The sequence below is a fragment of the Anopheles maculipalpis genome, chromosome 2RL (genome assembly GCF_943734695.1).
Source record: "Anopheles maculipalpis chromosome 2RL, idAnoMacuDA_375_x, whole genome shotgun sequence".
Lineage (NCBI taxonomy): Eukaryota > Metazoa > Arthropoda > Insecta > Diptera > Culicidae > Anopheles > Anopheles maculipalpis.
In genome coordinates, this window is record NC_064871.1 from 89,667,749 (window position 1) to 89,691,380 (window position 23,632).

Genomic DNA, 23,632 nt, shown 5'->3' on the forward strand with positions numbered 1-23,632 from the left:
CCCCCACTGAGGGACTGTGGATGGCTTCCCGTGTAAGGATAGCGGAAAAACGGTCGCTCTGATCCGTCGTAATCATTGCTAAGGATCAGCACTAATATTGCATTGCTCGGTTGCGCATTTATTCTGCACTGGTGAAGCTTCCCACAGCTCTCCAGTGGTCAAACCTGAACTACTCGCAGCAGAAGAACGACCGAATGTCCTTTTTTTACCTTTTTTTTGTGTGCGGGGAGTGTACAACCAAGCACAGCGGATAATGCAAATTCAATCCACAAAAATTTCAAGTTTCTCACTGCCAAAAAAAAAAGGGACACAATTTTGGCATCTCTTTTTCCCATCATCCTTATTCTGAAAGTGTTTCTCTCTCTCTCTCTCTCTCTCTCTCTCTCTCCCAATATGCAGACAGTAAGGATTCGTTTCGTAAGTATCTTTTTCATTTTTTATCTCATCCCAAAGTCACAGGCAGTTATCCCAGTTCGGATCGACTCGACAGAGCAATATGACCATCTCTCGTTGACCATACTGTCGTAAGGTGAGTTTTTCCCTCAGGAAGGATTTGTTCAACATTTTTTATTCCTTCACACGGTTTGAGATGGTCAACCTGGTTCTAGCATTCTTTTTTTTTTCGTATCCCTTGTTAAAAACAGTAACGAATTGAAGTTTACTACGGTCGTTGGAGTTTGTCTCAAGCGTTTTACATCGGTAAAACAACGATCCAAATGATGGAGAAAAATCAATTGATTTGGAACGATTTACTTTCGCAGAAGAGGATGATTGCATCGTAATGATCTGTTGTAAAACACATGTAAGCGGATTTGTGTAGTAGTTTCGTTGGATCGGTGGTGCACAATATAGCAAGGTGGAAAGTATTGTTTTAGAGGACCTTTCCCGCTGAGGATTTCGCATTTTAAAGGTAAATTTATTGAAAAAAAAGTACGGTGACACAAAATTGATATAACGTGCTACTCATAGAAACTTCTTGAGAATGCCATAAAATCTACTTGGTAAACTAGTAAAAAATTATAACATCAAAAACGACCGAACCGTTATTTTATAGTGTGTCAATCTCTTAACGATGCTAAATTGACTCTATTTTCAGCGACTCAAATAGATTACACGACGCAACCTACTACTGACGGTTACTGGTAGTATTTTTCATGGCCTCGAGTGTCACGATCAGATCCGTATCCCGACCGGTTTATGTTTGTGTCCGCGGACAATGATGTTATGACTGGCCTATGACCGTACTGTCCTTAGCCCATTGTCCTGTACATAACCCTCCGAAAGGTTCTTTTTTCCATCATTTTATTTTCTTTGTTTTTCTCCCTTCATGCGGACGGACGATAGCTAACAGTCATCCACCGGTTGGCTCACGGTGGACAGCAGTAAAAAAATGGAATTCACTTTTTGCAGGAATGATTTGGCTTTAAGCCCGCGAGGGTCAAGCATGACTAAATGCCATTTTAATACGATTTCCATACTAATTATTATGCAGATTTAAATTCATTATATTATTAGGTAGCACACCCTTGAGGTGCGAGATGGTTAGAGAGCATTCGAAGAGTGAGCTGTCCTTTCGGTTTTTAGTCATTTCATATATACTACAAACCACACACAATAATTTATAGAATAAAATATAGGCTCTCAATGTAATAAAAGGAACCTCCAACAAGATAAATTATTCTTCTTATTTCGCCCATTCCCTTTATTATTCCCCAAAATAGTTTCCTCGTTAGAATTTCATCTTTCGTCCGCTACAAAACATGGCCAATTGGCACGTTCTCGTACGGAGGCGTAATTTACGCCACACTTCCAATAACTGTTTTAATACCTCATCCTGCAGCTTCCAATTCCGGGCTAGGATCGAAGAAGAAAAAAAAAAGGTAGCATTATATCCCTTTCTTCGTTCACGTTTTTCGTTTGGAAAAGCGCACGGAACGGGCATTCTCAGCCGGAAGCAAACAAGCCGGCCCATTAATGGCACGGGAATCGATGCAAATTTTGAAACTATTGCACAATTTCGAACCCTGTTCTGCTTCTCTAGGTGGCTGAATTTCCATCAGCTTTACCTTCGTCCACCTCGGTTCCCTCGCTACCCCGCACGACCCGGAATTAATTGGATTCAAACACTTGATTTTTAATTTTCCATCCCCGCCGATTGCGATTTGCTTTCTACATACAGTTTCGCTTTGCCAAGAGCATGGTTTCGCCATTTTTCTCGTTTGCCATACGACTTGTGCTAAATAAGCGTCTCACCTTAAGGCATCTCTCTTTTGCTCGCCCAATTTGGAAGGATTTCTAAGCCGTCGGAAGAAATGGCTAATAGATTTTCTACTGCTAAAGTGATTCGTGGCTAACTGGACAGCAGCTAGAAATGTCTGATGAGAGAAGGAAGAAGAGGAAAAAAAATACATCAAGATTCTTCAGCAAGGATACGGTATAAAACTTTATGCCTAGAATGCTCACTGTGCCACCAGAGCACTTCACGATTTCCATTTAATTAAATTCTGATTTACGGAAGCTAGGATTCTAGATTCGAACGAGGGTTTGGGTTGGGGGTTCATTGTTAAGCTTGTTGCAAAGGAACATTATAAATAAGGAGGGAGAAAACGGATAAAAATGAACCCATTTAAAGGGTTATTATACATTTATTAATCAGTTATTATGTTAATTATGGCCCCCAAATTTTTTATTTACTATGATAAGTTAACAATTTACTTAGAACAAATCGAGTACAGTTTAGTAGAAAAGCAATACTATTTACATAGATTTAACATGAATCGTAAAAAAATGGTATAAATATTAAAACATCTGTTAATAAAAAAATAATTTAAAGGATCCAGCATATTTTCCAACAGCAAGTCAAACTTCATCAAAAACTAATCCTCATGTTTTTATCTCGCAAAGAAACATTATTCATAGCTTCATTCCCCAAAGTCATCGATATGCAATCCTCATAAATCTTCGTTGGACGTGGAAATTCGTACCCATAAAAAAATCCCACTTGTCCGTCAGTGCCATCAATGCACGCTTATTGATTGAGTGTCTCTCTATTTGGCCGTAAAAAAAATGATTCCATGACGAAACCATGCTGAACTTAATCCATGCCAAGCTCAACGGACGTACGTCAATCTGTCACCTGCCATTTGGCGTGATTTTGCCCCTCGTTGGGTGAAGTGGGCCGGCCGTATTTTGATACTTGCAAGCAGCCAAAAAAGTTTCAAAAAAACTTTTTCTCAGCATAGTAGTTGAGCTACGAAAAGGGGAAGGGAACGATAAGCAATCATTTTTATAGTGAATTAAAATTATAGCATCATCATCATCGTTCCGCATCAAAAGTATTTCTCGCACCCTTGCAACCGATCGTAATTTCCATCCTAGAAGCGTCACACAACGACATGACATTGAGATAAATCAATTATGATTATTTTTGTCATCCTTTTCCGTGGTGATATGCTGATGTCCCCTCATTCATTGCTGGGTGCATGCTCGTTCCGCAACTTTAAACGCACAAAAAACGAGCGAGGATCAATTTAAGATAACCGTAAAAAACAAAAGCACAATTTACACAACCAATTTAATGAGTTCCAGGGCAGATAAGGCGTTCGAAAAATTGGACAGGATTAACTTACGCACGGGGTAGGTTTGGAACGCGAGGAGAGCGGTTCGGTTTGCACCACCTAAGTGAACACACACACACAATCGAAATGGGTGGGAAATTGCACACACATTGCATTTTACTCCTTTTTTCGGTGGCGGGGTTTTCGCAGCCAAAGCCACACATTTTAATCAGCTTCCATTACGCATTAATGTCCAATGAGGTGTGAGAACGTTTTTCTGGCGGGATCCGCTTAAGCTTCTTTCGTTTGGGGCGGGTGTATTTTTATGGCAAGCTTGTGCATGTGCTATGGCTAAGTGGAGTGGAACACTTCGTGTGTACGGTGAGAGCTGTTTATGGTATTAAATCCACCATCCAATTGTTTGATGCGATGAGCTATGGTTGAGTATTTATAATGGGAAAATTGTAGTAGAAAAATCACTTTTATTTACAAATAAACAAAATTTAAAGGTACAAATTAAAGTACCATTAATTTGTTTTTTACTTGAACCCGCTTCAAGCTCTGTCTCCCTTTTTTTTTGCAACATCGTGTCTACACACCAATCACACCACCAACGGAACAGAATCGTAAATGAACCGTAAAATGTTTAATGATTGGTAACAATTGTGGCAATCATTTTACGCCGTCCGTCCCATATGGTACGACCACTCGCACAACCGTTGGTTTTGTGTCCGGTGTGTGCTGCACACAGACCGTTCGGCTCGGTATTTTATCGTGATAGATTTTGTAACAGTAACAAAGGAGTTTAAATAAGAACCGAACCGTTTTGTGCTGTGTGTGTTTGTTTTAAGCACATTATTTCCAGCTGAAATGGTGATGATGCACCGTGCCATCGAAATGATTATGTGTGGTGCGGGAAATACTGCTGTGAAATGAATTTCCCGCATTATTACAACAGCGGATTGTAACGACACGTGTGTGTATGTGTGGTAACAGGTTGGTTGGTGGGTTAGTTATTTATTTTATTGTATTAATATTGATTCGGGCAATTGATATGGTCATCGATTATCATTGTGAATAAATCTGGGTTGGATTTATTTCACAATGCTAAATAAAAAAATTAGCGGTGAAATAATAATTTTTTTAAGTAAAAACAAAAGGAAAAACGGAATTGCAGTATGGCTCTTGGAATTGTAATATTCGTAAAGTAATTGTAGCACTTTTTCCTTTTTGCTAATTGAACTTACTGTCTCCCAAATTTTATTTCAATATACAATATAATGTCTCCAAGACTTTATTAATGCTCAGTATTGTAACACTGAGTAATATGAGTATAATATTTTTTTTTCTAAAATATGTGAGGGATTCTTCCAAAATATTTCAAAAATATTTTTTACGAACTATATCATAGTCCCTTTATATTTTTCATTAAAATGAACTGTAACAATACAACAACAAAAGTATTGTTTTTGATTTTTTTTTGGGTTGTAGGAGCTCCTATCGGACCGAAAATCGCTGCGAGTTATCGCCGATTTTCTATGAATTCGAGTAAAAGTAATTTAGTAGTTCTGGGGGTACCATTTCGCCGAATCGAGCCATCGAATTTTGCTCTGCTGGTAGAAAAAAATATTACCGCCAATCATATTTAATCAAAAATACCAATTACTTCCTCAAATGAATGATCTTCTGTTATTACTATCAGTCGCTCTGGAACCAGTGGTTTAAAAAAGTCCTGTAAGTCCCTAAGTCCAGCCCTTTAAAAAAAGAGAAAATCCTGAATTATATTTTTCACAAAATATGTCTGTAAGAAGGCATAAAACTAGTACTCAAAATATTATCATATAAGAAACAATTTACAAACACAAATCATGAGTATAATAAACCATACATAAAAAATAAACACTTAGCCTTACACTTATCTCCAACACTGTATTTATGCACGTTGCACTCGTTCGTACAAGATTACCCAGAGATAATGCATAATGCAATTTTTTCTTGTTATCACCAATAGCTAAGTGACGTTACTAGGCAAGATTGATATTTGCACTCGCTAAATTTATTTGCCAAAATTGTGTTTGTGTCAGATAAAAACCCATGAGGACGATAAAAATAAGCAAGTCTCTCAGTAAACAACAATACAATCGTAGGGCAATGGTTTTATTGGCACCATAAACTGTTAAGGGCTCGGTTTATAAACATTTCCAGACTAATGTGGAATAAATCTTTGTTCCATTATCTCCCCATCGCCAAGCGGTGGGGGGCTTGAACATTGGCCTAATGTCTCAATTTACCTTCGCTTAGCTTCTTCTAGATTCGCGTGCCACTTATTATGCGCCCGTCACAGTCCATCATAACACTGACCCAGAGTCACAACTCTACCTCTAGCTGTGTTGCATATAACCGGTTACCGTTGGGATAATGTGAAATGCAACGAAGCGCAGTCCTCCCGTCAGTGCGTCGCTGCATTCGACAAGTGTAACAACGCAATGGTGCTCTCCGTCGGTTTGGTGCTTTTTACTGCTGCGGTGTGTTTGCTAGTATATCGCATTAGACGACAATACCACTATTGGAAGGATCGAAATGTACCAACCATTCCTTGTTCCTTTCCATTTGGCAATTTCGGCGAGCTTCGGACGAAATCCCTAGCCGAAGTATCGATCGCTCTTTATCGCCAGATGGATCGAAGGGAACGGTTTTACGGACTATCGATCATGCTTCAACCGACGCTCATGATCACCGATCTGGAACTCATCAAAACGGTGCTGATAAAAGATTTTGCCTACTTTCCGGACCATGGAGTGTATCACAACGAGCGGGTGGATGCACTATCGGGCCACCTGTTTTGTCTGGAAGGATCGAGGTGGAAAAGCATCAGATCGAAACTATCGCCAACGTTTACCTCCGGCCGAATGAAGGCAATGTTTCCAATTTTGCTACAAGTTTCCAACCAATTCGCCGATTTCCTTCGCACGGAAGTGGGCCGTTCGGGTGAGCTGGATGTGAAGGATTGCTGTGCGCGCTTGATGATCGACAACATTGGCGGATGTGCGTTCGGTATTGAGTGTAACAGCTTCCACCAGCCGGACAGTGCCTTCCGGCGGACGGGTGAGCTGGTGTTTCACAGTCCACGAAATTCGCAGCTGGTCAGCAATCTGTTGCGGTTGTATCCCGCGCTGGGACGGGTGCTACGGTTAAAGGTGAACCACGACGAGGTAATTGATTTCTTCACTGACCTGGTGCAGCGTACGGTGGCGATGCGTGAGACCAGCCCCGGAAAGCGTAACGATTTGCTTGAAATGATGATCGATCTGAGGGACGGACCGGATGGTGCCGCACTCACGATGGATGAGCTGATGGCGCAAGCGTTCGGTTTCTTCCTGGCCGGGTACGAAACATCGTCCTCCAATGTGACCTTCTGTCTGTACGAGTTGGCACTGAATGAAGTGTGCCAGGAGCGGGCACGAGCCTGCATACAGCAGGCCCTTCAAAAGCATGGAGGTTTAACGTACGAAGCGCTGGCTGATATGGAATATCTCGATCGTTGCATTAATGGTAGGTGAAACCATTCGTGCTCTTGCACATTTGCACAAATAATTCGTTCGATGCTCCTATTCCAGAAACACTTCGAAAGTATCCACCGCTTCCCATTGTGCCACGCGTTTCCTCCAAAGCGTACCGAATCCCGGACAGTGAGGTGATCATACCACCTTACATGAAGATTCACATCCCGGTGTACGCTATCCAGCGCGATGAACGATACTACCCCGAACCGGAGCGTTTTGATCCGGATCGTTTTGCACCGGAACGGGTGGCTGAGCGACACTTTAGTACATTTCTGCCGTTTGGAGAGGGACCTAGAATTTGCATAGGACAGCGGTTGGGTGTGATGCAGTCGCGTGTTGGTCTGGCAACGGTGTTGTCGAACTTCCGCGTGCGGCCTGGTCCACGGACGCAGATTCCGATCGTGTATGCCAAGGATGCGGTTACGCTACAGTCGCAGGGTGCGGTGTTCTTACAGTTAGAGCCTTTGTAGTCTGTTTCATGATGATTGAAATGGAAGTACTTAAGGTAGAATTTGAGGGAGCGAAGCTAATGAATAAATACCATAAATTCTGTTTATTTAATAATGTAAGTTTCATAAATTAAAATTATGATAATACGGCTTAAGCCGTCATATAATTTTTTTTGTTTATTTATTTATTGACCCCTCCACCTTCTAGGTGGACGGATCAGGTTGAAGTGCTCTACAAACAGATGCGTGGTTCAAGGCCGCATCCAACGCTATGCTGAACGCTCCAATCGGGCCAAAACTGAGCGTGTTATTGATTTTTAACGCAAATGGTTTGATTTTTCGTAAATAAATTTGCGGATGATGGGCTGATCGGGTTTGGATGTTGCGCAAAAAGAAGCGCGACCCTAAGACGCATCCAACGGTATACCGGACTCCAGAATCGGACCAGGAATGGCTGAGTTATCGCTGATTTTCCACGGGAATTTTTTGGTTTTTCCGCAATAACTGGGTGAGGGGGTGGATGGATCGGGTTGAGGTGTTCTACAAAAAGGTGCACGGGCCTAAGACGCATCCAACGGTATGCCGGAAGCCAGGATCAGACCAGGAATGGCCGAGTTATCGCTGATTTTCCACGGGAATGTTTTGGTTTTTCCGCAATAACTAGGTGAGGGGGTGGATGGATCGGGCTGAGATGTTCTACAAAAAGGTGCACGGCCCCAAGACGCATCCAACGGTATGCCGGAAGCCAGAATCAAACCAAGAATGATCGAGTTATCGCTGATTTTCCACGGGAGTGTTTTGGTTTTTCCGCAATAACTGGGTGAGGGGGTGGATGGATCGGGTTGAGGTGTTCTACAAAAAGGTGCACGGCCCCAAGACGCATCCAACGGTATGCCGGAAGCCAGAATCAAACCAAGAATGATCGAGTTATCGCTGATTTTCCACGGGAGTGTTTTGGGTTTTCCGCTATAACTGGGTGAAGGGGTGTAGGGATCGGGTTGAGGTGTTCTACAAAAATGTGGACGGCCCCAAGACACATCCAACGGTATGCCGGACGCCAGAATCAAACCAAGAATGATCGAGTTATCGCTGATTTTCCACGGGAGTGTTTTGGATTTTCCGCAATAACTAGGTGAAGGGGTGGAGGGATCGGGTTGAGGTGTTCTACAAAAAGGTGCACGGCCCCAAGACGCATCCAACGGTATGCCGGAAGCCAGAATCAAACCAAGAATGATCGAGTTATCGCTGATTTTCCACGGGAGTGTTTTGGGTTTTCCGCTATAACTGGGTGAGGGGGTGGATGGATCGGGTTGAGGTGTTCTACAAAAAGGTGCACGGCCCCAAGACGCATCCAACGGTATGCCGGAAGCCAGAATCAAACCAAGAATGATCGAGTTATCGCTGATTTTCCACGGGAGTGTTTTGGTTTTTCCGCTATAACTAGGTGAAGGGGTGGATGGATCGGGTTGAGGTGTTCTACAAAAAGGTGCACAGCCTCAAGACGCATCCAACGGTATACCGGACTCCAGAATCGGACCAGGAATGGCTGAGTTATCGCTGATTTTCCACGGGAATGTTTTGGTTTTTCCGCAATAACTGGGTGAGGGGGTGGATGGATCGGGTTGAGGTGTTGTACAAAAAGGTGCATGGCCCTAAGACGCATCCAACGGTATGCCGGAAGCCAGGATGAGACCAGGAATGGCCGAGTTATCGCTGATTTTCCACGGGAATGTTTCGGTTTTTCCGCAATAACTGGGTGAGGGGGTGGAGGGATCGGGTTGAGGTGTTCTACAAAAAGGTGCGCGGCCCCAAGACGCATCCAACGGTATGCCAGACACCAGGATCGGACCAGGAATGACTGAGTTATCGCCGATTTTCCACGGGAATTCTGTTGGCGGAATTTCCCGGGAGTGTGTGGAAAATCTCCCTTTATCTTAAAATCTCTTAAAATCTTAAAATCCAAAATCAGTTTTAAAATCCCGAGGCAAAAATTTTAGTTGAATTCTAAACTTAAAATTTCCAACCCAAATTTAAAACTGACTTTGGATTTTAAAACCGATTTTGGAAATTTTTGGCCGACCCGAGCTACCTCCACGAATTCATGCTCTCCTGTTACTCCTGGCCGGATTTTTGTGGCAAAAATCTGGAAATTTTGGGCAAAAATCCGGAAATTTTTATGCGGCAAAATCCGACCAGGAGTAACAGGAGAACATGAATCCGAGGAGGTAGCAAATGGAAGTTTTTAAAACCGATTGGAAAATAATTTCTTTCCGACAAGACTAATATTTTTCGGCACAATTTAAACTTTTTCCACAATTTGAAGTAATTTCCTCTAATTTTTATTTCTTTCCTTAAAAATGTGTTAAATAGACCTCCGCAACGTGATTTTTATTATCGAAGGGGAAAAAGGAGGATTTTCCACAAACTCCCAAGAAATTCCGCCAACAGCATTCCCGTGGAAAATCGACGACAACTTGGCCATTCCTGGTCCGATCCTGGCGTCCGGCATACTGTTGGATGCGTCTTGAGGCTGTGCACCTTTTTGTAGAACACCTCAACCCGATCCCTCCACCCCTTCACCTAGTTATCGCGAAAAAACCATACATTCCCGCGGAAAATCGTTGACAACTCGGCCATTCCTGGTCTGATCCTGGCTTCCGGCATACCGTTGGATGCGTCTTGGAGCCGTTCACCTTTTTGTAGAACACCTCAACCCGATCCATCCACCCCCTCACCTAGTTATAGCGGAAAAACTAAAACACTCCCGTGGAAAATCAGCGATAACTCGATCATTCTTGGTTTGATTCTGGCTTCCGGCATACCGTTGGATGCGTCTTGGGGCCGTGCACCTTTTTGTAGAACACCTCAACCCGATCCATCCACCCCCTCACCTAGTTATTGCGGAAAAACCAAAACACTCTCGTGGAAAATCAGCGATAACTCGATCTTTCTTTTTTGATTCTGGCTTCCGGCATACCGTTGGATGCGTCTTGGGGCCGTGCACCTTTTTGTGGAACATCTCAACCCGATCCCTCCACTCCCTCACCCAGTTATTGCGGAAAAACTAAAACATTCCCGTGGAAAATCAGCGATAACTCGGCCATTCCTGGTCTGATCCTGGCTTCCGGCATACCGTTGGATGCGTTTTAGGGCCGCACACCTTTTTGTAGAACACCTCAACCCGATCCCTCTACCCCCTGCCCAATAATAGTGGAAAAACTAAAACGTTCCCGTGGAAAATCAGCAATAATTCGCTCAGTTTTGGTCTGATCGGCGCGTTTAGCATACCGCATATGAGTCTGCGGGCCGAGCATCTTTTTGTGTAACTCCTAGTTAAAGAAGGAAGAATACGATGGTTGAGGGCACATGTTGAGCGTTGGCTGGATCAAGTAGACTCTAACCTATCGGAGTTTGGATACAGCTCTGGGTCGAGTTTCTTCGAAACCGAATTGAAGACTTGGACTGGCTCCAATTTTTTCTTGGAATCGTTGGAAGCCTCCGTTAATACTATTGCAAACCATTACCAATACAACCCGTGTGAAGAAAAGAAAAAGGCATGAAAGGTTTTTTCGGCATCATTCTTCACTTTCTTTCCATCCATGAGCAAGTAATCGCTGGTTTTCCACGTAAATGACTTCACATGGGTAGCAACAATCGGACACTTACCTGAACATTAGATTCAATTCGCCAATTCGCCCTCCACTTAGTGTTCCAGTGCTTGAGTTTCTTTCATTCATTCGAGTTAGAGTTCGTCCAGCGGTACAAGTAATACGTTGTTCCATTTTATTCGCCACACTGCAGCAACATTGATAAGTAATTCTGTTTTATTGGTAATTCAAATCGGTCAGCGCCGGTATCGGTAGTACACACTTAGTTTTTGCTCTTCGATTTACATTCTTCTCTTATCTCCCGTTGTGTTTGTGTTATTTTTCCGGTTTCAGTTCAGCTGGAAGAAGCTCTCGTATGCGTTACACGTTTTGCCCTGCTCTAGATAATGGACATACAAAACCATGCGATTGCGACCATGGATATCCTGTCATTAATCCCGGGGTGGATTTTAGGGACGCCCCCGTTTATCGTTTCCTGTTTACTTATGGTTCCGGCGATAGGTTTGCAAGCTTTTCATACATTCCTGAAAGCACACTCATGTCTTTTAAATTTTCCGCGTCTTGCGCGTGTAGTTTTGTGTTCTGTTCGTGTTCTACCAACGAAGGAAAGGTCTACTAACAAGCACTTGGTGCATTCAAGAACTGCCTAGGAGCTAACCGAGAGTGTGAGCATGAGCCAGGTGGGGTAAAAGGAAAGCATTTAGAAGCAAGCATAATCGCTAACGTGGAGTTGGGTTTCCCTAACGCGCCATTTTGAATTCACAATTGCGCAAAATGCGCTACATCAAAGGAGTTTCAATTATGATGATTTTCTGTGTGTGTATGTATGTGTGTATTTTCTGCTTTTTATCGAATCTAGCCCATTTTTATTTACAAACAGGAAATGATACAAAAATACAAAACCCTCACAAACACACAGTGGTTTTCCATACACACAATCAATCTCATACATAGCACACACACACCCAAATCCACTTTACACAACAAACTCATCATCACAAAGTCATGTATCTGCATAAATGAAACTGATTAGACCACGTTAGAAGTTATGTTTACGGTTAAAAATCACAAAACAAGCCATTTCAGCCATTCGCTCTATTCTTCCAGCATTTTCGTTCTCTCACTAACTATGTCTTCCTTTACATTTGTTTTCTTTCTCGCGATGTTATAGCTGCACTATACACGATCTTGCTCTACTCGTTATATCATCCACAGAAGTCCTCCCCTACCCTCAAAGGTGCTCAATCCAAAAATCTAAACAATCGATCAACCAACAATCATCAGTAGTTAAGAAATATTGCGCCAATTGCGCAGACAGTCTGGGAAACCATTAAATTTAAACAGTGGTTATGTTTTTTTTTTGTTTGTTCTCGTTTTATGCTGTTTTACTCGCAATAGTGTTGTTTGGAATTATTTTTTTAAAGAGTTGTTCGGTTGTTTTATTATAGTTGTAGGTTATCTCTCTTTGATTTTTGGTATTTCGTTATCTACTCTGGGTTTTTTTAATTTTTTTCCCCCCATAACATTCATTGTGTGTTTTGTGTGTCAGGTTCATAAATATTGCGTCTAATATTGCACTATTTCAATAGTTGTATTATTTCATTGCAGGTGTGTTATCATCTTCTATTATCTGTTTTTCTGGTATGCTACACTTTCAATTTCACATCAATGGGATAAAAGGGGAGTATTGCAGTTAGTTGTTTCCTTTCGTTTTTGTGTTATAATCGGTACTACCACACTATTTTACTATTTTGTGTGCAGCTCTCTTTTCCTCTCTCTTTCATATAAATACGGTGGTTGACAGATGCAAAGAAGAGAATTTTAACAAACTTCAACCTTTTTTTTTTAATAGAATATCCGTAGAGTATTGAAATGCAAATCAATAGAAGAAGAAAATTTGATTGAGCAACAGAACTGGACCAATTGGATAGATTCTTTCGCTACAGCGTCCGAAAATTAAAAAAAAAAACTGATCTCTAAGCATGCTCTACCTGTTTTGTGTAACACTGAGAGTGTTTCAATTCTTTGCAGTAGGAACCTAGTGCCAATTCGGTGTCCACCTTTTTTCTTATAACGGACTTTGTTGTCCTGCTTCTCCCAATCCTCAAGGGTGTGGCTACATTTAGTGCAATTTTAAGAGCTAGCTTTATGCAACGTGTGGATTTCTATTTCTATTACACAGACTGTGAGTACGGGACCCGCTACAGGGGTTTCTTTCCAAATTACTCTTGCTCTACCGTGGCTCACACTGACATAACTCCACATTTCACCAGTTGTGTACGTTCTATAAATGTTTATTGATTCACGAGTTCGACTTCTTCCAAGTTTAAGATATCACACAAGTAAGATAATGGTTGTTTTGTTACCGCGCACGTTTAAATAGGACTCCTTTTACAGGACAATCTCTTCTGGGTGGCTCGTCTGAACATTGATAATAAATCTCTCGCACGTCTCCCCGGTCAGTCATATGCTGCTGTTTCTCGTGTATTGGTTTCATCAATTTCACCGTCTAGTGAATCAATGTTGTGGCTCGTAAACATACGCTTCGTTTCGTTATTTTCATTTATTCATTGAACGATTGAAATCAAGTTGATGGGTGTAAGTTAAAATAAATTGTTGAGCAGTGTAACGCACACACGTGTAGATGCCATTCTTACGCACAAAATAATAAATTTAAACATAATATGATATTAATAATAATAATAAAGATATCGCGGTTTCCTTTTAGACAACTAATTGTATGAACAACTTAAAACAAATGGATAAAGCTAACATAATGTTAAACGTAACAGATGCTAATAGGGAACACGTGCTTTCAGATTAAAAATGTCCACATGATTAAAGGGGAAAAAGCTAACACGAGCACATCGATCGATCACACTTAATCGTCCGGAACGCCGGAACAAGACCACAGTACAGTATAGTATTCGCATCAAAAAAAAAATCAATCGCAAAAATTACTCTTTCGCTTTCTTACTCACCCCACCGCCACCATTATTGTTGATGCTTGTCGTGCTCGGCCCATCCCCATCCTTGATCGCCATCTTCTCCATCAGTGGCACAAGCTTGTCGGCGGACGATTTTATCTGATCCTCTTTAGACGCTGCGCTGCTTACAGTAACACTCGACTGAGCAGCCATTTTCCCACCAGATGATGACGTTACACTGGTACTGCGCGTTGCAGGAGGTCCTGCTGATGGCTTCCCGGTTGCTGCTAATAATTCTCCACCGGAAGCACCAGTTCCAGCCGTTGCCGGTTGTGGATTGTTGTTATTATTAACGCTATTTTGGGACACCGAGACGGTTGAAGGTTCCAGTGTCGTGCTGCTACTTCCGCACGATGCTGCTGTCAGTTGAAGTCCACCCGGCGCTCCACCGGCAGCCGTCGTAATGGTGGAGTTTTGATTCGATCTCCAAATACCAGCCACCGTACGGGGTGTTGTCTTCAGCGAAGTGTTGCAACAGAGTGGTGAGAGCACGCACTTACTTTCAGCGGCACTGCGTGGATGTAGCCGGTCCGGGGACAAAGCTCGACGCAACAACGGTGAGCTAGGTTCGGCTGTTTTCGCTCGTGGGAATCCTTTCTTCGTAGGAGGTGTTGGTGATCCTCCGATTCCACCAGCCACAATGCCTGGTACGACGGCGGACGGAAGTCCGGTTGCTATGCCGATGCCGATGCCGGCGGCATTTGGCAGTCCCCCAGGACTGTACGATTGCGTTGTGTTGGAAGCGCCGAGCGGATGTACGACCGGGAATGCTAGCGGGCTGGACGAACGCGTCGGTGAAGCGGGCAGCGGTGAAGGACTGGGAGTTCGGGCGAGTGGTGACAGCGGCATATGGTCGGCCGATTTTCGACGGTTTGAGGGACGTCCACTGGCGGTCGCTGCAGAGTGAAGCGCTTTATTGCTGGCACAGGGCGACGAGTGTAGCTTGTGCTTCAGTACGTGCAACGTTGATGGGCGCTGGTACAGTGGAGCACCATCGTTATATCCGAGCGTTCCACTGCCAGTTGGTGTACTTGGTGCGGATGTGCTCGGAGAACCCGGCGACGGAAGCGTTGGATTATAGAGAGTTCCGGCGGAGTTTAGCGGCGAGAGACTTAGTCGATTTCCCGGCGAGCTACCCGTGGCAGCTAATGTTGACTGTGGAATGGGACCCACTACTCCAGGTGCTCCAACTGGAGACTGCATGCCGGCAGGGTGAGGAATTGCACCCGGAACGGGCAATCCTCCAGGAGATCCTACTACGGGTCCTATTCCCGGCTGTAGCAAGTTCGGTTGACTACCTTGGAAGCGGGCCAACGATTGGAAACTTCTACTGGGCGGAACGGCCGAAGTTGGCGATTGAATTCCAGCTACCATCTGCTGCATCTCAGCACTTGCTCGTTTGCTGCTAATTCGTCGGAACAGTGACGCTTTGCGCTTTTTCTCGTTGTCTTTCTTCTGCTTGCGCCGACTATGGGTTGATTTCTTCGCAAACTTGCTCTGCCATGGTTCACGCTTGCGTCCACCCGTTTGGATGCTAGTGTGCTCGAGTGGAGTAGCACGCAGACTCACCAGCTCGGATCCACTTAGCAGCAACTGCAGAACCTGCGTATGGTACAGTCCCTGCACGGCTTCTCCATTAACGTGTGTGATCAGGTCCGCCGGGCGGAGACCAGCTTCGAACGCAGGACTTCCCTCATCGACGGCCATCACCAGATGGTGCATGGTGTAGAAATCTGTATCTCCGTAGTATACCCGTATCGTGTGCACGGTGAACCCAAATCCACGCGGTCCACGCTTAATAATCAACGGTGGTTTTAGGTTCGTGACTAGAGGGCTCAACTCGCGGCAGGGCGATGTGTCACGCGAGCTAGCCGTGCTGGAACAGTTGCCCGCCGAATGCATCGTAGACGACGCGACACCACCCGTACTACAGCCGGAGGAAGACGACAGGTTGGAAGCGGTCGTTCCCGTCGCATTACGTCCCGGGAGGGTAACATGGCCGCCACCACCACCAAGTGATCGTCCAACCGCCGTAGTAACAGCGGAGGACGAATCATCCGAAGATGTCATCAGTGAGAGACCCAAAGCTGATGCGGATTTGACGATATGCCGCGAATTGCTGCCACTTAGGTTGTGCAGCGAGCTCGATGGTGAAGATGTTACGATTTGGGACGGTGTTGAAGAGGATGTTTCATGTCCACTTTGATCATCCTCGATCGAGATGGAGAATTTGGGCAGGATGCGATTGTGGACGATCTTGCGCTTGCGTTGTATTTGTGGCGACACATCATCACTGTCCGTTTGGGAGGATTCGGGTGTGCTGAGCTGCTTGAGTGAGGAGAGCGGATAGAAGTCACTGAACCGTTTGTTCGTTTCGGGAGTTTCCGGTGTGCTAGGGGCTGCACGCATTGATCCAACGTTTGCTGCCGTAGGTCGTAGACTGATACCGTGATGGACCATGAAGTCTTCCCGATCGGGTGTGGCTAGTTCGGGGAGATAGTCGAGATCGGGCGTTGATGGCATCTTGTAACGTGACGGGTTGATGTTGAACTTACGAAGTTCAGGTGTTATGATGAGTTTGCTGATATCATTCGGTCGGGGGTGTGTCGTATCATACCCGTCTTCGAACAGGCTTGGTAGGTGAGGTTTGCTCAGCGCCGAAGATGTTGTGAGGCTCGGCGTTTCAACCAATGTTTCCCCGGTTGATGTAGTCAGAGGCTTCAAGGTGGAAGAAGCCGTAGTAGTTGAAGGTACACTAGAACTACTTGTAGGACCACTCACCGTTATCGTAGCTCCTATTTCTCTCGGCGCCCCAACCGCATCCGGAACGGACGATCCAGACGATGAAGACGAAGGAGGAGGTGCCTGAGGAACATGGGAAACATTGGATGCCACAACCACGGATGGTATATCGGCCGTCAACGATCCACCCTCGATACCTACTCCACCACTTATCCGACTTCCAGTACTTCCGCCAAAATTGCCACTAGAATTGATGGACGCTTGCGAAAGACTGTGCTGCTTGCGATACTGCGGCGAATATGAGCTAAACGATCCGAATAGTGGCGAATCCTCCATCTCGTCCGTATCATCACCACATATTTCGTGATTAAACCTATCGACGCGCGTATCGAAGTAGCTCGTGTCCTCCTCATTGTCCAGCTGGGGTACAAACTCCGCTTTCTGCCTCAGCAGGTTGTTCCAATCGAGTCCGTAAAAGTAGCAATGCTCCTTTACTTCGTGCGCACCACCAGTTCCGAGCCGATCGCGTGGATTCTGCTGCAACAGTACCGTGATAAGATCCTTCGCTTCCTCCTGCAGTGGCCAATCATCTTCATCAGGCCACTCGATGTCGTCGTTCACCGTGTGCGCGAATAGCTCTTCGGGCGTTTCGCCAAAGAACGGCACACAGCCGATCAGGAACTCGTACAGAATGATGCCCATTGACCACCAATCTACCGGTTTACCGTAACCCTTGCGCATGATCACTTCGGGTGCGATATATTCCGGAGTACCGAATACCTGCTTGTCTGAGAACTGTCTTGTCTCGCTGTCCAGATAGCCTTCGTACAGGTTCGTCGCTAGAGACATCAGACCCATCTTCGATAGCCCAAAGTCCGTCAGTTTAATGTGACCGAGCGCAGTAATAAGAAGATTATCCGGTTTCAGATCACGATGCACGATCCCGTAGCTGTGCAGATACTCGACCGCAAGCACCGTTTCGGCAAAATAGAACCTTGCCATATCCGATGGTAGTGGGCCGATATTCTTCAGTAGCGTCGCACAGTCACCACCTTCAACGTACTCCATCACCAGACAGAGATGTTTTTTCGTCTCAAACGAACAGTACATACTCACTACGAAAGGATTATCTGCGAAGCTAAGAATATCCCGCTCGGCAAACACTTGCTCCACTTGATTCCTCAGCATAAGACTGTTCTTGTTGATCTTTTTCATCGCGAACCGTTGGCGAGTTTGTTTGTGTTTTACCAAATAAACAGCGCCATACGCACCGTTCGAGATCAGCTTCAGTATATCAAAATCTTTCTCATTCGGTACAGCATTGTTGGAACGTGCCTTGAAGCTCTTTCCCACTGCACCTGCAGTTCCTCCAGTTGTAGCGGCATTTCCAGTACCGGCCGTAGCTCCTCCAACCGCATTTCCACCCGGTTCAGTATTGTTGTTCAACACATTGCTAGTACTGCTAGCCGCACTATTCCCAGCAGAACTCGAAGAACCTGACCCTTTCGGTGTGGAGCACGTCATATCGTCACCACCACGAGAAGTGTGATCACTCGCGATCGAAGAATTCATATCCGCTAGCTCACTATCGTCGGCACGTGCCGTTCTATTGCTCCTCACGCGTGATCTCCGATCCACCAGCTCCTCCTGTTCCGCTTCTTCCTCCAGATCGGCACAATTCACGCTCGAGTTAAGCGATGCCGTCTCAATGTTGAGTTCCTCCTGCAGCTCCGCTATCGGGTCTCGGTTGAGCCCCAGCTTCTGTATGATGTACTGTGGAATGTCCGCCTTGATGCCTTGCGTTACTTTTGCCTGTCCTTCAGCCACCTCCAGCAACCGGTAAAACTCTTCCGGATCAAACTCCAAACATTCAAGCAGCCGTGCTGGACGGGACGTGATCAGCAGCAGCTTCTTGATCACGCCCGTAATTTCCGGAGCTGCTTCGGGCGATTTTTCACGCGTCTCCATCAACAGTCGTTCCAGATTTTCACTCATCTCGTAGAAGTATCGCGACGTGATCAACTTGGCCTGCGATTTGTTCAGACAATCACGTGCCATTTCCAGCACCTGATGGTGCACGAACCGTACAATTGGTTGCGAGTTGCGCGCACTGTCGTTGATGATGTTTTTGTTTTCATTGATAAAGTGACTCAAGCGTTCCTCCATCTGTTGGGTCGCTTTCGGGAACCGCTCTTTGTAGAAAGTGTTCATGATCGAGATCTCACTGTCGGTGATCGGCGAATGGCTCGGACTGCTGAGACTGCGCGATCGCGGCCGATGAATCGGTGAACGACATCCACAAAAGTTGTTCATGTCGTCCTTTCCGTTAGGACCACTGCCGCAACTTCCCGAACCAGAAGATCCCACCGAAGATTTCATCGTGCAATGTTGATGTGGCAGCTGACCGGATTGTGGTCCGGCCGGTTGATTCATGATGCTTCCTGGCCCTTGGGGATATCCTACGTGAGCCTGCAGACTGAGTGGCTGCTGCTGTTGATAAAGCGAACCGCTGTTGGATACTCCAGATCCGTAGCTAGCCTGTGGTGAGATCGACGAGGATATACCTCCACTGTTCGGTGGCCCAACCCCCATCGCCAGTGGGTGCTGGTGTGTGTATGGTAGTTGCTGCATTCCGGCTCCTGCCGGTAGGGAATGATGATGCTGATGATGGTGATGAAATTGCTGCTGCTGCTGCTGTTGCTGCTGCAAAGCGTGATGATGCGCCGGAGGTACCATCGGATGATGTGGATGATGCTGATGTAGTTGGTGGTACGCATGGTGGTGATGATGACTGTGATGCGTCCTCGCCTCAATCAAGCTCGGATTACTGTCATTCGACGAGAAATGCAACGACAGCAGCTGCAAATCGTCATTGGTCGGTACAGCCGGAAACTGATGCAACCGTTCCTGGCTCGAACACTGCGAGGAAATGTTGGAGCTTCCTGGCGTCGTCACGTACCCGGACGATGGCAGCGACGCAACCGACCACCGCCGACTGTCGCAGTTCTTCGACGCAGCTGTCGATGCAATGCGCTTGATCGGCATGAACGGAAACTGCATAATACTGGGCGAATTGATGCGCGGACTATCGATGGGACTAGCGGGAATGGGTGAGTGAGATCGGGGCGAAATGTTCGCAACGAAGCTGAGCCGATGCCGCGCCACGGCAGCACTCCGAGCGGCTGCAGCCGCCGACGACGACGATGACGAGGTGGGACGCTTTTGACCGGCAAAAAAGCTACCACCACCGAGTGCGCCAAGTCCGAAGCCGCCATTTTCCTTTGCGCTCAACGAGAGCGTTGGTGCGGAATTGCCGAGCGTGGAATTACGTACGCGCACCAGGTTGGATATGTCGCTGCCACTGCCAGAGTAACGCAAGGAGTGCGAGTGTTGCGGTTTGTAGGATGACTTTCGGTACGAGGCCGATTTGTGAAGGCTCGAACCGGATGACGTGCGCATCACAACAGCCGACGGTGATGCTGTCGTTCCCGTAGTGCCGACCACTAGCGGCGAGCCGATGGCGGTTGTTGTCGGAGATGCTGCAGCAATCGTCGTTATCACAGGGGCGTTCAGTGGTTGAGGCGATACGGGCGGTACATGATGTGGAGAAACACTGGCCGAAGGTTTGCCGCCCAGCGGCGAAGAACACGCTACCGGAGCACCGATGAAACCCGGACCCGGTACGGAGGAAGCTTTCAGTAGCGTTGGTTTACCGGACGCTGTCACCGTTGACGATTCAAGATGTTCTTGCTTTAGTGAAGCTCCCTGGTGTGGCATCGTTTTTTTGACACCCATTTTCGTAGGACTTCCAATCGCCATTGATTGACTGTTGGCGCTGGAGCCCGTCTTACCTTCCTCCGGGTGAGGTTTCGAGTGCGGAGGCTTCGACGCAGAAACAACCGTACTTGCGGCAAGCGAATTCGTTCCCATCTGCACTAGCGATCCACCATCCTTACGTTCTTTCGTAGGTGCCGATTCGGTTTTGCGTCCAGCTGCTGCGGGTCCTACCACCGGTAGAAGCAACTCCGGATCATCAAAGTTTAACGATCGTACCGAGGAATGTGCTGACTTTGTTCGCGCTCCATCTGAAGCTGTCGCTTCGGTTGACTGCTTTTGACTGACACTGGTAGACGTTGCTGTCGTGGGAACACTCGTTGATGATGCTGTTTTCGTTTTGCCACCACCCGCACCACCACCTCCAGTCCCACCGCTCGTTGATGTCTTCTGACTCATGGTTCTGTAGCGTGCTCTCTTTTCGGTTGGTTTTCGTTGGACGCGTACCCGTCTATTATTGCGACCACTTTCGTCCTGCTCTGTCTCCACGGCGAGCTAGGCTGCTAGGTTCCGGGATGTTATCAGGCAAATCTGAAGCGAGCGAACGGATGGGTACGGTTATCAGAAACGTCTAACCAACAAACAAACGGAAGGGAATCGATCGATAAGCGAGAAAGCTAAGACAACCCGCCGTTCGTTGACATAATGCAAACCGCACGGGATGGGAGAGGGCATTGCCTTGAACTCCCGAAGGTCGATTTTTGTGTGTAAGCGAATAGAGTTTAGGTTCACGGATGGACATGCACTAACCTGTTCTAAGATAACACCATTTTGTCGTCTGACTGCCCGGGTATGCTGCCTGCGCCGTGTACAGTTAAAGTTGAGAAAGTGCCTCACAATATTGGTGAAACTTCCGTCGGGATACTTCTGCGTGCAAGTTCCACAACCTTCTTAACGTTCCGGTAATAGAGAGGGCGTGTTCCTTGTATTGCTGTATTGCACGTGTGGAAGGAGCAAATCCCTCCAGGCTGCGCTATTCACCAGCAGTACGAAGTAGTAGGTGATGAAATCCTCACAAAATTCAGTGCGCGCCCCTTTAGGTGACGAGGTTCCGTTGACAACTGTCCATATTTAACGCCGCCTTCATCGTCGTGCTGGATAAGAAGAAAAGCAAAACCAAACAAAAACATTAAACGATTATAAAAACCGGTAAATGCAGTAATAAACGATCATTAGTAGCCTGACGGCTGGTGGAATCGTACCCTGCCCATATTGCCATTGCGATGATAAGACGTACACGGTTCCAAAGGTGCAAGCGGAAACACGTTTTTATTAGATAACGAAGGCAAATGCAATTGTATATGCCGAGCTGTTCGAACTGTAGCCGGGTAGCCGAATGTACTGCCCTCTCTACCTGAGAGGCCGCAGCAGACTGTACGACGAAGCGAGCAGAGTGTGAGCACTGTAGGGTCCTTGATAGTCGCTACCGTCATCAGGTGTAGTTGCTTACCTCGCGTTGAGTTGAAGGTAACTCTGACTGTGCAGTCAGCGCAAATCGTGTTCTGCGCTGTCCGACCGGATTATTGTTCAGCGATATCACCCTCCCCTGCAGCTATCAGGTGGACGAGGAGAGTATTTGGTGCAAAGCACGTAACAAAACAAAAACAGTTTCCGATTGAAATGTATCCGGATGTACAAAGATCCGGCCACGATCTCGCTCGCTGGGTCTTGGATGATGGATCTTGATGAGCGATATCGGAAACACCGGTACACTCATTGGTACAGTGTACGGGCCGCCGCCTGTTAATGGTGTACCATCGACACATTGGTTTCGATAAAACCAACAGACATGTAATGGACGTGGATAAGGGGGGGTCGCTTTCTATCGTTTCTCTTATGTTTCTCTAATCTGTTCGCCAAGTTTGGGTCACCAGCCTCCCTCCCCCATCAGAGGGTAGGGTATGATGATGTTGTTTCGGCAAATGTTTTCTTTTGTTCCCATTTTCGGGACCATCCATCAGCTTCATCGGTGTGGCGTTTTGGTGGCATAGGTCGATCAGCTGTCTTTACCAAGAGACGTGATGCCTTCATGTGGATATCTGTGTCTGGGCGTACAATATACAATATCCGGCGCGCCTTATTTATGTAAAAAGGTGTTTTTTTTTAAAGCCGTTCCTTCCGGACTTCAAGTCAGCAAGGTAGATACGTGTCTGAAGAAGTAATGCCGATTTTTTAAACTGCAAATAACCGTCAATACGCTCGCTTCATGCATTTAACATTCTAAAAACATGTTCACATTTGTATTTTTTGTTTGTAATAAAATTGTAATGCTTTCGGATTCGCTTCTTTAAATTAAATTAATCTCATTAAAATTCCAACAAATTCAACCTGTAACAGCTTCACTACGGTCTGTTTAATATTCGATCTTTGCAGCCGCAAAACTGTCAGTGCACCGGGGCGCACCGGTGTGTACGTACACATCAACACTGGTTTCCGCCTACCCGGAAGGTGGACGCTGGTGCGTGGCACACGGATGGTTCAAACTCGCGATCATCGAGCTCACGCGCCCGTCGATGCATACACACACACACACGAGCCGATTGAGTAAGCAATAAATGGGTTTTAACTTTCAAAACCGACACTTCCGTCTGTCTTGTGTTGTGGTTCGCCGGAGATGGGTCCGGTCGCACGCTAGCCGGGTGGCCAGATGGCTCGCCGGATCAGATAGAAAGTCATCAGGAGACGCAATCGACCGTTGCAAACAGAAAAAAAGGCAAGTGATCGGATTCATTAGTGAACGCAACGGCAAGTCGTATGGGCGGCAGTTCGATCGATGAGGTTTTTCGTTGTACGATCAGTTAAACTGTGGCAAAAATTAGTGTTCGTTTGTTTGTACACTAATTGTCTGTCGGTCTAGTATGGTACCCGTACTTCAGCGAATGGCGAATGTAC

General features: G+C 46.0%; 3 protein-coding genes across 3 annotated transcripts in view; 1 reads left to right on the top strand and 2 right to left on the bottom strand.

The window, feature by feature from the left end:
* LOC126567815 (transcription termination factor 2) overlaps positions 1-23,632 on the bottom strand; it is a 430,644-nt gene that overhangs the window by 102,780 nt on the left and 304,232 nt on the right. The gene's annotated exons all lie outside the window — the stretch shown is intronic.
* On the top strand, positions 6,044-7,590 carry LOC126568166 (probable cytochrome P450 6a13). Its single transcript, XM_050224594.1, has 2 exons — positions 6,044-7,109; positions 7,175-7,590. The coding sequence occupies exons 1-2, from the start codon at positions 6,044-6,046 to the stop codon at positions 7,588-7,590; spliced, it is 1,482 nt and encodes a 493-aa protein (XP_050080551.1).
* LOC126567725 (microtubule-associated serine/threonine-protein kinase 4) lies at positions 14,133-21,139 on the bottom strand. Its single transcript, XM_050223992.1, has one exon. It carries the CDS (start codon positions 21,137-21,139, stop codon positions 14,135-14,137), a length of 7,005 nt encoding a protein of 2,334 aa, XP_050079949.1. The 3' UTR covers positions 14,133-14,134.